The 14898-nt window shown below is 36.8% G+C and overlaps 1 protein-coding gene across 1 annotated transcript in view; it reads left to right on the plus strand.

The window, feature by feature from the left end:
- The window catches only part of GLS (glutaminase), a 77267-nt gene that overhangs the window by 41742 nt on the left and 20627 nt on the right, over positions 1-14898 (plus strand). Inside the window, 3 exon segments of the mRNA XM_036318962.1 lie at positions 1369-1545; positions 3110-3241; positions 4223-4315. Coding sequence (XP_036174855.1) covers positions 1369-1545; positions 3110-3241; positions 4223-4315 — 402 coding nt within the window.

Here is a 14898-nt window from a genome sequence, read left to right on the forward strand (position 1 = left end):
TTTATTTTAGAAAGGTTTTCATGATTACATCAACCTTTGTCTTTGCTGAATGGGTCAGTATAGTAACTATGGATTCTGTAGTTTTGGGGGAATTGGGAAGAGGTTTTAATATAAATAGGCAAAAGTGCAAGTCAGTAAAAAAGTGGCTTCCAGTCATTGCAGTTAATTAGTCTTTCTTTTTGCTGTCTTCAAACCCCTTTGCGCTTCTTGTATGTAGATCTTGAGGTGTGAGTGAGAAAGTTTCTAAGTCAGAGAACTCAGTTTTTTTTCTTTCTCTTCTCCAGGCCCTATTTCTCCTCTACTTTTCACCCATTTCGTTTGCTGTTAATTAAAAATTAAATAGGCCATATTTATTGTTTTAGTTTTATGGGTAAATTTGGGTTTGGTATAGTAAACTTTTTCCATTAGTTTGATTATATTTAACTACAAACATTTTATTGTACATTGTAACTGGGCTTTGCTTTTCTACATTCAGCACCCAGGGTCAATAGTAAATAAATATTTGAATGTTAGGAGAAGGTTAAAAGAAGGCACTTTGCTTTAGGCACACATGTATCCAGGCTAGAGCTGCCTTAGATTTTTCTTCACTGAGTCCTTTGCATGTTGCCATATGGGGATGCTGAGCTTTGTTATAGGCGAAATGTCAGGCAATTAGCATTTTTTCTCTAAAGTGACAATTTCTCATGTAGATGTACCTGTTATACTGCTTTATCTAAAAAATATCTCATGTCTCCTTTTTTCCTATTGAGTTAATAATTATGTTGGTGTATCTTAGAGAAAGCATTAAATATTAAGCAGTTCTGAATATTACATGGAGCAATTACGAATACAGTGGGGCCTTGACTTACGAATGTCCCGACTAACGAGTTTTTCGAGATACGAGCCGTCTCTGCCGATTTTTTGCTTTGTTGCTTTGAGTTGCGAGCTAAAATTTGGGTTACGAGCCAACTTCAGATACCCCACTGCTAGTTGGCGCAGTGATCGCCACATCAGCCCAGCATTCAATTCATTGTAATGGTGAAAATTGATTTGACATACGAGTAATTTGAGTTACGAGCTCCGTCACAGAACGAATTAAACTCATAAGTTAAGGCCCCACTGTACTAGTGCGTAGGGCCTGGCTGTTCCTAGCCTAGTTCTGCCATTAAAAGACTGAATAACTGGGAAAATCAGAATAAACCTTAAAGGGGCTAGAACTTTGGTCAAATTAAAATCTTTAGAATGTCAAGTTATATTAAAATGACCCCTTTGGGATCATTTCAGATCTGTATGAAAAGCCAGATAAAATAGATCATCTTAGAAATCAAATGCAATACTAAAAATAACGTGAGCCTAGATTTTCAGAATTGGTTTTTTGCTTCCTTTTAGTTATGCTCCATTGAAGTAACGTGTGAATCAGCTAGTGTGATGGCTGCAACACTGGCTAATGGCGGTTTCTGCCCAATTACTGGTGAAAGAGTACTGAGCCCAGAAGCGGTGCGAAACACTCTGAGTCTGATGCATTCCTGTGGCATGTATGACTTCTCAGGGCAGTTTGCTTTCCATGTAAGTTATTGTTTAATCTTAATTTTCTCTGTCAAGAAGCTAGTCTGGACTAGTTCTTTTAAAACTGCAGTTTGAACTTTCCTTCTTTAATTGTACGTTAATTTTTGAGAGAGAAGCTTGTTTTCAAGGTTAATTTGTTACAGAATTGGTAAGAAATAGAGTTACTGTTAAGCAGTCTATCAGATGTTCTTAAGAACCTGAAGTTTTATTTATAGAACCTCATCACTTCTTTTAAGGCATTCCAGTATACAAGGTTAGTATAGACTACTTTCATTGTTAATGTTTAAGTTCAGAAATAGTGCATAATTGTGATGTTTAACATTTTTTGGTTAAATCCACAGATATTTTAAAGGACATAAAGTATATTAAAGTTAAAACTTAAAAATCTACTGCTTTAAATTCTGTTGTGCATGTGCCACTTGTAAAATGTGTAGACTTTTTATTTCAGTCTGTTTATGTCAATAAGCAAATGCCCTAAAATGATTATTTTATTTTAAAACAGAAAAACAGACTTATTTAATGTTAATGCATCACTCAACTTTAATACTTACCAATACATGACCAATTTTGTTTCATCTGTATGTATACCTGCTTCTTCCATCCTTGTCATAGTTCCGTCAGTAATTCTAAATGATAGCAGCTCTTAAACCCACAGCATCTTTCTTACATAAAAAAACAAAAAACCTTAATCCTTAATATCAAAATATTTCATTACTATTCAGGTCATCTGGACTGTCTTATAAATTATTATTTTTTCTTTGACTTGGGCTGCAAATAGTGCCTTACAATTATGATTGGTTGTATCTCCCTCTATTTTTCTTCTTTAATCTATAGTCTCCCGCCCTGCCTTGTCTTTTTTTCTTGTTATTTTGGGTTGAAAAAACTGGGTCATTTATCCTGTTCAGTTTCTCACAATCTAGATTTGCTGATGCTCTCACTGTCTGTTGTATTCCTTGTGACTTGGTAGATCCCATTCAGGTGAATTTTTTGTTTAACTTAGTTTTATACAAGATTACTTGTAGCAAGAGGAACTCATTGTTTGAACGTTAGTAAGCGATTAATTTTGTCTTTTATCATAATTATTATCAAGTTTTGCATAATGTAAAGGTAAATGTCTTGAAGAGGATTAACTTGAATTATCATCTTATCTCTATTCCTCAAAATTTCTCTGACATTATACCACAGAGAATCTTTTAAGAAGATAGAAATTCTCATTTTTCTAGTCAAAATATTTGTTGAAAATCATTTTTACACTTAAGCAGTACATGTTTATTATAAAAACAATTAGAAAATGTAGGCAGAAAGAATAAAATAAAAACATAAGCCCACAAATTAGAATATCTTTGAAATTTTTCTACATTTAAATACATCCCAACTGTTTTATATCTGTCTTTTACCATATTATAAGCATGTTGGTAAATGCCCACAACATTTTTAAAGTTGGAATTCTGTATAGAAATAAATACACCATGACTTTTAAGCCATTTATCTTATTGTTGGACATAATAACTTATCTTATTTTAAAATGTTAACATAAATGGTCCTTTTTTCAAATTACTTTCAGGTTGGTCTTCCTGCAAAATCCGGAGTTGCTGGGGGCATTCTTTTAGTTGTCCCAAATGTCATGGGCATGATGTGCTGGTCACCCCCTCTGGACAAGATGGGCAACAGTGTGAAGGGAATTCACTTCTGTCACGTAAGCATGTGTTCTCAACGGAAATAATGATCATATAACTTGAGCCATCTTATGATTCTATTTTTTATCTTTTTATTTTTTTTACTCGTTTTCATAGTTCATTGCTTGTTGGCACTCTGCCTGCCTGTCTGCCAGTTACTAGGTAGCCATGGGAGCACTCATAGAGGGCTCTCCTAGAACCATCCTCGCAGAAAATTAATTTTCTTTGATGCTTGTATTTTACTATTTATGGTTGTAATTACTTTTTGGTTTCCAAAAGCTCAGCAAAACATACCAACTTGGAGAAATAATTTGAAATCCAATATAAATTAAGATTATTATAGTGTATTGTATCATCTTTAATCTTGCATGGTTGAATAACTTTATCCATAAAAGTTTTTGTTTTTTTTTTAGGAAACAGGCACTGCAATTTAAAATTATTACACTTCTTGACTAGTTCAGTGTTTTATGTTGTGACCCAACTCTTGCTAATATTTTAGCTTCCAGCTTATTTACAGTTATTACTTCCCAGGGTCTTCATTTTTTTCTCCAGACTTTATTAATTAAAACTCTGATTTATCTTCAGTTTCTTATTTTCTATAAAAATTAGAGAATGATACGAGATTGCTTGCAGATTATAACAGACTGTAATCAGAATATGTATTTGTATTTTTGTGGTGTTTTATTTTATGGCTATTTGAAAGAATTCTTTCATATGGCCTGTTATTATAATGCTCACTTTATAGGAAATGAAACTTAAGCAAGTTGAGTCGCTGAGCCCTGTGATCATGCTAGTAAGCAGTGATCTCAAAATGTGTATTCATATCCTTTTCTTCTATTGCAGTCCTCTTTTTGATGGATCGTGTTGCTTTAGTAACATGCAGAAGTGCTTTGTAGGAGATAGTAGTTAAATTGGGCTGCATTCGTATAATTTATTCAGTTATGAAGAAACAATAGTTAGTGAATAGCTAATTTCTTATACCTGGCTCTGTTTATTTACAGGATCTTGTTTCTCTGTGTAATTTCCATAACTATGATAATTTGAGACACTTTGCAAAAAAACTTGATCCTCGAAGAGAAGGTGGCGATCAAAGGGTAAGCTAAATTCTTATTTAGAGTGTTATGCAATATTTTTTTAAGAGAGAAAATGAGACTCACCAGTTTAAATAAAATTTAGTGTAATTGGTAATGGCCTCATATCTGTACTGATCGCAAATGAGTGTAAAACAAATTGTTCACATTTTTATCCTGGGCCAGTACTTCATAGATATTAAGTATTGATGTTTTAATTAAATTGAAACTGGTTAGCCTAACAGCGGGGTTTCCTCTCTTCCCATTTTTTGCTATTTTAAGCAATATTTTAAAGAATTGATTCTGCCAAGACACGTTAGAAAGCGCTACAGGCTGTAAGAAGAAAGCCTGTTTTTACTCTTAATACTTGTCTAGAATTTTATAGTCTTGGAATGAAGTTTACTTTGACGTGGATGGATATGTAAATAGGAAGGGATTATGGTATTACAGTATTAGTGAGACACCATACAAAGCCTCATAAGTTTTATAACCCACTATTGTTGAAATATTTTTCTACAAAAAGTGTTTAATGCAGTATCCCTGATACTCGTACTATTTTTTTTATTAGTGTGCTTGGCTTCATATTACACAAGCACTAGTTGTTTAGAGTTAGTATTAGGAATCAGGACTTAAATTTCAGGAACAGGATTTTTTTTGTTTTCATTGTTGTTCACTGAACTAAGGAACTTGTTTTGTTTTGAGTTTTAATTAAATTCCTTTGCAACCATATGGAAAATGTATGTAATAAAATTACCTAATTAGACTTGAAGCTTATATGAAGCACTTATAGGTAGAAAGAAAATCCTTTAATGCATAAACTAAGTAAGTTTTCATGTCATTAGTTGCAATCAAAGTCACTTATAATAACATATGAAAATTAGAGCCAGCACAGTAGGCACTCCCATGAGAGTCAACATGAATAACATGGAGCTAACATCAAATGGTGGTGGGTGAAAATGTGAGCAGATTTTAATAACATTCACTGAAAAATACCATTTTATAGCTCGGACCTTTCTTCACTCAAGTGCACTAATAAATTATGTATGTTGCTTGAACAACTAGCATTCCTTGGGACCCTTGGACTGTGAAAGTCTCCAACAAGAACTTGCTTTAAAAGAGACAGTGTGGAAAAAAGTGTCACCTGAGTCAAATGAGGACACCTCTACAACTGTAGTTTATAGAATGGAGAGTCTGGGCGAGAAAAGCTAAAGCAGTGGGCGCTAGTTTCAGAGTGTTCTTCATTTACCTTTCACACATCTTTAGTGTTTTTGCATAATATAAATATTTATATAAGTTTTTTGTGTTCTCAACCTTTGCTGCTAAGCCATAAAACTTTTTCTCCTTTTAGTCTTTGTGTAAAGGTAGATTTGTCGGTTTTTAAAAAGTATTTATAAGTAAGTAAAGCAAATTTGCTTTATTTTAAAAAATGCTAAAAGGATTTAAAGTTTTTCCTGGTATAATTAAAAAACTGAATTATGGAGTCAGGTAACCCCATTTAAAATAGTAATCGAAATTCGTAATTCTTTGGTTCTAAAACCCACACATTGAACCTATCAGTTTCATTACATTCTGTTTCTTCTTTTCCAGTTTTAAAGTGGACATGTCTTTAGTGGCAATAAAAAGTATTTCTGAGCTAAAAAGAAAACTTAAAAAGGTAAAATAATGAATCCCAAATTATTTAATATAGCAGATTATAAAATTAGCTTATGTTTACATGTCATGCCATTTTTAGTGATAGATTGATTGGCTTTAAATTTTAAAAAATCCATTTAAAATTTTACCAAACGCTCTATAAGTCGTGTCTTTGCCTTTTTACTTTGCAACTCCTATGTTCTGTCAGAATTGTCATATACAGGAATGTCTTATGTTACTAAAACATTCCAGCCAAAGAATTTCAGGTACAAGATAGTGACATGTTCTCTGCTAAGAAGCTATGGTCACCAGAAGGAGCAGAGTGTCTTCAAGTGAAATGTTTACCTGATTATTTTCTATTATGCACGTAGCCTTTTCTGTTATATTTAAATAAAATTGGTGAATCTTGGTTTTAGCTTTTAGTAATTTTGTTCCAATGGTTTTACAAATGCTAATGAATCTTTTATGACAAATTATAGCATCTCATAAAGTTTGTTCTATGGGAACTCTTTTAGAGTACTTAGGAAATTGAGTCTGAAGGTAGTGAGTGTTCTACTAAAACACCTGTTAGATATGAATCCTTTTGTTTGGTTATAAAAATGGAATATTGAGAATCAAAACTTGTTTTTAAGAGAAGAACTATATGTTCTACACAATCTGATTTCAGAGAATTAAAAGTATTTAAAGTCTGTCTTGGCAAAGTGATTATAAAATTCTGTAGGACCTATTCACTCTTCCTCCTTCCTCCATGCATCTCTAATCTCCCCACAGTTTCTCAGCTTCCAGGTGCTTTTTGTTAATTCATTTTTAAACTTGTAGATTTTGGAGGTGCAGGGGTGGGATCCTAGAAAGAGAACTTGATAGTTTCTTGTGTCATGGCGTATTTGTGGTAGGTAAAGTCTAATAAAAGTAAATACAGGATAGCGAGAAATATTTCACTGGGTCATTTAGATACCAATGCAAACATAGATGTAAAAATTCCTGATCATATGATTTTCCTGATCATTAGGAAAAGATGTTTCCTCCCAAAGGTGTTCAGAAGCCTTTTGATCTAACATAAGTATTAAAACTTTTCTATTTAAATAATTATGTTAATGTGAGGTTTTAGAGGATTTTACCAAGGACTTTATGGTTATTTGAATGTTCCTCTAATGTACAGATGTATATTCTAACTGGATGCTTCTGGTGTGGCCGTCCACAGGAGAGGAGTGTGTGTGGAGGCCTCACCTCTGCTAGACCCGGGGACAGTATACGTTCAGAGCCATTTGTGGTTTGGGGAACTGAATGCCTTAGTTGACAGTTTGCAAAAAAGGCGTTATTTCCCCCCCGCCCCCTCGTGTCTTAAATTCTTACATTTTACTATTTTATTTGTAGGTTAGTTTTACTTTATAAATGAAAATTTAATGTTTCATATTGTATTCATATTTGTATAGATTTCAAAATTGTTAATCTGTGGCACCTTTTTATGTTGGTAAGGCTAACTGCACACTTACCAGCGGAGTAGGGCACTGTAAGCTACTGTATTTATAGCCTCTGGTTAAGGAGGGGCATCCAGAGATGTATAGGAAGGCACAGAAGGAAGACAGGGAGGTATTGTGAATAGGCCCTCCAACTTTACTTTGCAAAAAAGGGAGAAAACTTTGCCAGATTTAACAACATTATTTTAATCCCTTCAGTGTTTTTAACACCTTTTCAAATACAGTTCTTGAAAAGTACCCAGTATTGTTGGATTTAATGTTTCATGCCATTACTGATTCTTGATATTCAAGCACTTAGAAGTCAACGTATTTGTTTTTCTTTTCATTCATCATTAACATTTCATTTGAAATGTATATCTTTCTTGAAATACTTTATTTTTAGCATAAATGTTGTGCATTTTAATCTTCATGTTTGGATTAAAACATTTGTGTTATTTAGCTTTCTTTCATTTGCTTTGTATATTTAATAATGTATCTTTTATTTTCTAGTATGCCTACTTTTTGTATTGTACAATAAATTTATTTTAAGCGGATTTTATTGGGGTTTTTTTTTTTTTTTTTTAATGACAGCAATTCCAGCATTTATATATAACAAATATTTAGAACTTTAACTTTAAAAAATTATCCTTTATGAAGATACTATTAAAATGCTTTATATTCTTAATTATTTCTGAGGCTGCTGTGAAGAAAAAATTAGAAATACTCCTAAGGGATTCTTCCTTATTTTCTTTCTTTTCTTTTTTTATAATGCAGTGTAGCATTAGTGGGGGTTTTTTCCTATTAGTTGTACTAAGAGTATTTGAATAAAGACTTTTTTCCTAGTTCTTGGTTTTGTTTTGTTTTTTATTTTTATTTGACAGCCTAAAAAAAACAAAACACTACCCTATTTTTTGCAGGTCTTTCTGGTATTTGAGGAGGAATATCACTGTTGTTATTGAATATATAATCTGTTATCTAGAGTTAAAAAAAATTGCTAAATCAAATGAAGATAATCTCAGTAGAACTTATATTGTGAAATAACTATAAATATAGGAATTTACCTTAGCTATTTTCAAGGAATTCAGTTTTCAGAAGGAACTTAGTATATTTCCATAGCACAGTTAAAATTATAACAAGTTTCCGTGCATTGTGGATCAAATACAGCACTTAAAATTTTCCTGTTTGATGAAATTTGCCATTCATGTAACAGCTTATGATCACTTGTTCTAAAAGATCCCTTGTTTTTTGTTGGTGTGTTTAACTCATTTGATGCACAGGAAATGGTAACCCAAAGAGCTTAATTGTCTTGGCTCACAATGTGGTGTCCCATAGGCATGTATGTCTGTGGAAAGAATCACTGATATAGACTGATACGTCAATCTGTATCATGATAATCTATATAAGATGTATGTGTTATACGTGCAAGTGTTTATGTGTCTATCTATATCAACGTCTATCTTGCCAGCCATCTCTCCACATTCTGAAAACCAGCAGCAGTTCTTTCCACATAGTTTGTTATGCATAAATGATTCATTGAGCTATTCCGATTCCAAGTTTTGTCATAAAAGAAGCTCTAATATTTTTGCTGCCCCAGAATTTATTTATTGTTCAGTGTAACGTGAAGGATATGTGGTTTCTGCTGTTCCCATGCACTGCCATGCTATCGGGGTGAGAGAGCCACCCGTATCAGGCAAGTCCACAGCAGGGAGCAGGGCCATCAGCGTGCAGCGGAAGTGACTGCCAGCCTCCAGCACTTGTTATATAGGAAGGTTGCTTTCAACCTAAACAGTGCGCTGCTCAGTTTCAGCAAGTACTTTAGTTGATTCTAAAAGTTATGCACTATTTTTAGTTTTAAGAATCTGCTTTACTGTTCATTTGTAAAAATTTTGTTTTTTCTCCTAGGAAATGCTAGAATGCTTTTTTTTTTAAACAAAGTAATGTAATTTCTGCTCAGTCTCTTCTTTGCCATTTTATATTAAATGTGATACTTACATTGTATAATAAAAACCAAAATCAGATCTTGGAGATGCAACTTGCTGTGCTGTATCATGGCACATCCCTCAGATTTTCACTTAGATTACTCAGAATAAACTTGACCTGATTACCATTTTCTGTCATGGCAAAATAGAATATTTGTTTATTTCTAAAATATAGTTCAATCTTTCTAGATCTTTGATCATCTTCTGTTTACCATAATCTTAGAGTTTGTTAGAATCACATTGGGCTTGAGAATAATCTTAAAGGTTATCTGCTGTAAACTCCCACTCCATCCAACCCCCTTTCCCAGGTTTCTCACACCTTCCTCTCTCAATTAACGTCTTTGTAATTTTTTATGAGTCAGTCTGTTTTATGTTTCGTTGGAACAGCCTTCTGCTTGTGGGTTCATTTTTCATGAGAAGTGTGGTCGGCAGTATTTAGGATGACGAGACGTTATTTGGCAGACTGACTCCCATCCGTGTTCCCTTGGACTGCTTGTGTTTTTCTAGTGAGCAGTCGTCTACCACAGTTTATAAAGACGGGTCACGTGAGAAGTGAATGTTACAATTATACAGAAGCTCTAAAAATAAACATTACCCTGGAACCTTTGAAAGAAAGTGAGTGTAGCAGAAATGTGACTCTAAAAATAAATGTGCACCATTGGCTTTTAACATAAATTCCTTTGGAGCTAGGCTAAATGCGTAAGTAATAAGATTTTAAACAAGCAAAAGGCTGTTAAAGTTCTAGACAAATGTTTTCTTTAAAAAACGTTTTTTTCCTTTTTCTTTACAAGTTAGCTCTTCCAGCATATACTATGCAAAATGTATAGCCACTTCCCTCGTTTTTACTTTAGATATTTGGATCTCCTAGTGTCTTCAGAGCAGGGCCCTGGTTTTTCTGTTTATTACTCCACTGTGTTAATTTTCCTCAGTACCAATCTATCTCATAATTCTGGCTTTTTATTTTTTACTTGTGAAGGAAAAGTATATTGCTTTTGTTACAGTGCACTAATTTTTTAAAAAACCTTTGTTGACTTAAATGCTAAAATTCAAATATTGTTACTCCAAAAAAAAGTACTGCTCCTTAATTCTCAGTTTAACCTGGTGTGGGAGCTCTTCTCCCCACAGGTTCATGCCGGGGAGCCTGAGCATGCAGGAGCCTGGCTCTGAGCCGGTGAAGCGCTCTTGACTTCACATTAAGCCCTATTACCATTAGAATGACGTGGAAGTAGTAGCACCAGTGATGCAAGTGTAATTACTCAGATTTGGGCCGTTCCATTGTGAAATCCAAATTAAAATCATAATTTTTTTAGCCTCTTACTAGACTTTTTTATGTTAGAATTAACAGTTTTCATTATTTTGCGTGTGTTTCACAAATTATCACTAAGGGACACTTACAGATTGTCCTTTGAGAGGATAGCATAAAACTTAAGTCTTGACTTTCCTCCATTAAATGAGATTAATGATGTATGAAACCATGGTATTATTAATTGAACTCCATTCTAGATCTCTTGTTTTGTTCTTTGAGTCATTCAAAATTAAAAGTTCTAATTAGAAATCTTGAGATATATTTATTTCAAGTAGTCTTTTTCATCCTTTCCTATCATTCATTTTTGGCTGAAAATCAGGTATTTAAGAAAATTATATCCAAGTTGCTTATAAAATTGGGGTTTTCATTTTCAGATCTTCATATTGCTTATATATTTGTTACCAAACCTTTTAATATTATTGACATTTGCCATTCTAGTTTTATTTTCTTTTTTAAAAAAATATTTTTTTATTGATTTTAGAGAGGAAGGGAGAGGGAGAGAGAAACATCAACGGTGAGAGGGAATCATTGATTGGCTGCCCCCTGCATGCCCCACACTGGGGATCAAGCCTGAAACCCGGGCATGTGTCCTGACTGGAATTGAACCATGACCTCCTGGTTCATGGGTTGAAGCTCAACCACTGAGCCACACCGGCTGGGCTAGTTTTATTTTCTTTCAAAAGTGTCAATCCAAACTTCTTGATTGGTCTTTGAGACGGGAGTCTGCCATTCTCCCAGGTTTTGTGACTGACTCCTGAATAAAACCTCTTTCCTTTCACACCAAAAAATAAAAATAAAATCCAAACTTTTTTCAATATACTATGGCTTCCTGTTGATCATTTATTTCACACTCAACTTCAAATACATGCATCTGTGGGTTCAATTATATGCACAAGATTTATAATTTAAATAAATCACCTGAATCATTGCTTCTATTTTGAATTGAGATAAATGTCACATTTTCTGCACTATGAAACTTCATTAACATCTCCATGAAATACAGAAGTGATTTTGTTAAGATTCGGTGGTGACTAATACTATTTAACCCTCTTTAATCATGCCAATAAAATATTTCTTCCTTAATGCCTCACTTTTTTTTTTTTACCTGAAAGACAAGCTTTAGAGAAGGACTGATTTTAAGGAGTGGAATAGAGCTTAACTTTCTATTTGCCTGTTTGTGAAGTGTCTCAGCGGTTACAACAGAGTTTAGAGCACTTATGACGTCCTTTTCACCTAACGGAAACACAGAGGAGCACGGAAAGCCAAGAAATGAAAGCTTGAGAAACGTTTTATTTGGCCGCGGTTGTGCGATTCTGTTTCACATCCACCGTGTGTCTCTGCCACAGAATCAGCCCCGTTGTCGCGGGCCCCTCCCCTGCCGGCTGTCCTGACGAGGCCTGCCTGCTCACGGGGGCCACTCACCTTGCTCGGCTCCGGCTGGAGGCTGATGCGCTGCGCTTGTCGTCTTGGCTTTGCAGTGATCCTTACGCAGCAACCTGTGAGGCTTGGGTTCTGGGTTCAGAATCTGGTATCTTGCGCAGAAGTTCTTCATAGACTGGAGCTTGGTTTTATCTTTGTTTTGCATGTTGGGTTTAAATAGCACTAGTGAGTGCTGGGCGGTTGCACATAGATCTGGATGGGTCGCCCAGTGTGAGTTAGCAGAGACAGGAACTTCTGAAATTCGTTTTCTACCTTAAAAGTCCATGTAATTTTTTAAAATGCCCTGATACCCGGTTTAGTGTTTTACAGCTGTGATACCAGTTCTATGACTATTCCTTCTCCAGAGGAAGATGTGCCATTCTAATTCCTTCTGACAGGACAGCAACCCATAAGAATCCCTTAAAAATAGAAAGCACGGGTGGAAATGGCCATGCATTCCTAAATCAACTGATTGAAAGTGGAAAAGAACGCCCCATCCATGCCTACTCCCTGTGCCCCAAGGCCGTGGGAGTCTGCACTTCTTTGTCAGCCTGTCGCAGGAAGCTTAGTGTGTAGACTGGAGCAGAGTGGACACTGTGGGGTCCTCAAGCATGGCCCTAAGCCAGTGATGGCGAACCTATGACACGCGAACTCATTTTTTTGGTTGATCTTTCTTTGTTAAATGGCATTTAAATATATAAAATAAATATCAAAAATTGCCGGAGTCCAACCCCAGCAGGTCCAGGGGTCCCCAAAGGTGTAGACGGAGTCGGCGAAGAAGGAAGGACACGGAGACAGTGTTCAGTTGATCAGCAGCCTAGCCAGGATCTCCAGCCAGGATCTCCAGCCAAGTTCTGGTCTGGATCTCCAGAGAGGTTCTGCTGTTTATTGTCTTGTTACATCCATATTTATACCAGTTGATTTTAATCCTGTCAATTTCTATTACAAAGGTTAGGGCATTTCTTATCTCCATTCCAGGGAGTAAAGATTATGTAGCTTAAACATGATTGTTTGTAGTGATTAACTACCCGCCTGGCACTTAGTTAAGGAGTTTCATCCCCTCCCTGACTTCAGGGAAAAATTCCTACCTGGGGAAACAACCTTTCTAGGAGAGGCATCCCCTCCCTGACTTCAGGGAAAAATTCCTACCTGGGGAAACAACCTTTCTCGGAGAGGTGACCTTGGTTAAAACACACAGCGCTAAGGGGAGCAAACATATTAAGAACAGTATGCTATATACGCCAGGTCCCTTGAAACATATGCTGTGCAGATGTTTCTTTCCTGCAGCGACTGTGTCAAGCAGCAAGGATGGACCGGCTTCCGGCAAATTCCCCCTTTTTTATTTTTTAAATGATCACGCATGCAAATCAGTGGCCACCTCTCAGATTGGGCCATTTAAGTCTCGGAAGAAGAGTGGCAAGCAATGATAGTGAGCATAGCTATAAACATAGTGGATGGAGCACAGAAGGAGCCCCATTCCTGTAGAAGGTTGCCAGCCTCTTCAGTCAAGGGATTTCAGCTGTCCTCAAGTTGTTGGTTTAATTGTCTTTGTTGGTCTGGCTAGCGGGCGGCGTCACTGGTGACAGGCTTCCCGAAGCGTCAGCAAGTTGAAGGGCTGCATCAAAGGGTCCATCAGGGCCGTGGTTGATGGTGGTGTCGATGTCCGAGGAGGAGTAAGCTGTGCTCTCTGGATCCAGCTGATATGGAAAATGGAGGGTAGTAGAAAAAGAAGAGAAAGCAAAAGAACTACAAGGCATGGAAGTGTTTAGAAAAAAGAGGGAGAAGAAAGGGAAGAATGCAGCATCCTGACACAGCCCTTTCCTTCAGCTGCCCCTTTCCCTGTGGTCCAAGGTAGAAATGGGAAACAAGTCCTGTTGCAGTGAGAGGGCAGCTGCTGTCAGCCAGTCTCTGTCTTTACGTGGGTCCCGATCTGAACTGGGCATGGGAAGCAGGAAGCAGCCATGGGGACAGGAGACCTTCCTCAGAAGGGCCGAGTGTTCAAGCCCCTGCACCATTGGGGAGGGGGGTCTGTGCCCCACCTTTGTTGCACCCCAAGTTTTCTCCTACTGGCCCCCGACTGTGCCTGTCTTAGGTTGCCCCACCCTGTGGAGTCTTACCCGTCGTTGACTACCAGCCATCTCCGGGCCAAGTAGGGTGATGTGAGGTTCAGTTTTGTCTCCTTGATAGCCTATGTCCCTCTGGCCTCCATGCCCAGCAACTGCCTTGGGATCCCCTTGCCTGCTGGCGGGGCTCTGGCATTGATCATAGGGAACGCAGGTTTCTTCTCTAGAGAGGGCCCAGCTTACGCCATTGGGCCAGAGACAGATCCATGGTACCAGCCACCATGCGGCTTCAACCTCAGCATGAACAGAGAGCTCAGGCAACAGCTATGGGCAATTGGATTGTAAGAAGAGGGTCCCTCTTGACACAAGGGTAAGAGGGGCCAATACAGGACAAAGGAGAGTCCTGGAACAGGGCTTTCTCAGCCCAGGATGTCAGGCTCTTGGCCCAAGACAACTCCATGTATGGGGCATATACCAAACACCCTTAGTCACGGCATAAAAGGGAGATGCCCTTCCTGGAACAGTAGGGTAGGGAGATTCTAGAAAAGGCTGTGTTCAGGAAAGAAGGAGAAAGGCCAAAGAACCAGCAAACAAGTATTTAGATTTTAAAAAAAAGGGAAAAGGAAAGGAGATGTGGGGGAAAGCTGGGACATGTGGAAAGACAAAACGGAGGCACATGTGATCCTCCCAATGGACAGATTGTTCCAGCTCAGGGCTGCACATCTGCTACAGACGGGCACTGGTCAGGTGT

The sequence above is a fragment of the Myotis myotis genome, unplaced genomic scaffold (assembly GCF_014108235.1).
Source record: "Myotis myotis isolate mMyoMyo1 unplaced genomic scaffold, mMyoMyo1.p scaffold_m19_p_8, whole genome shotgun sequence".
NCBI lineage: Eukaryota > Metazoa > Chordata > Mammalia > Chiroptera > Vespertilionidae > Myotis > Myotis myotis.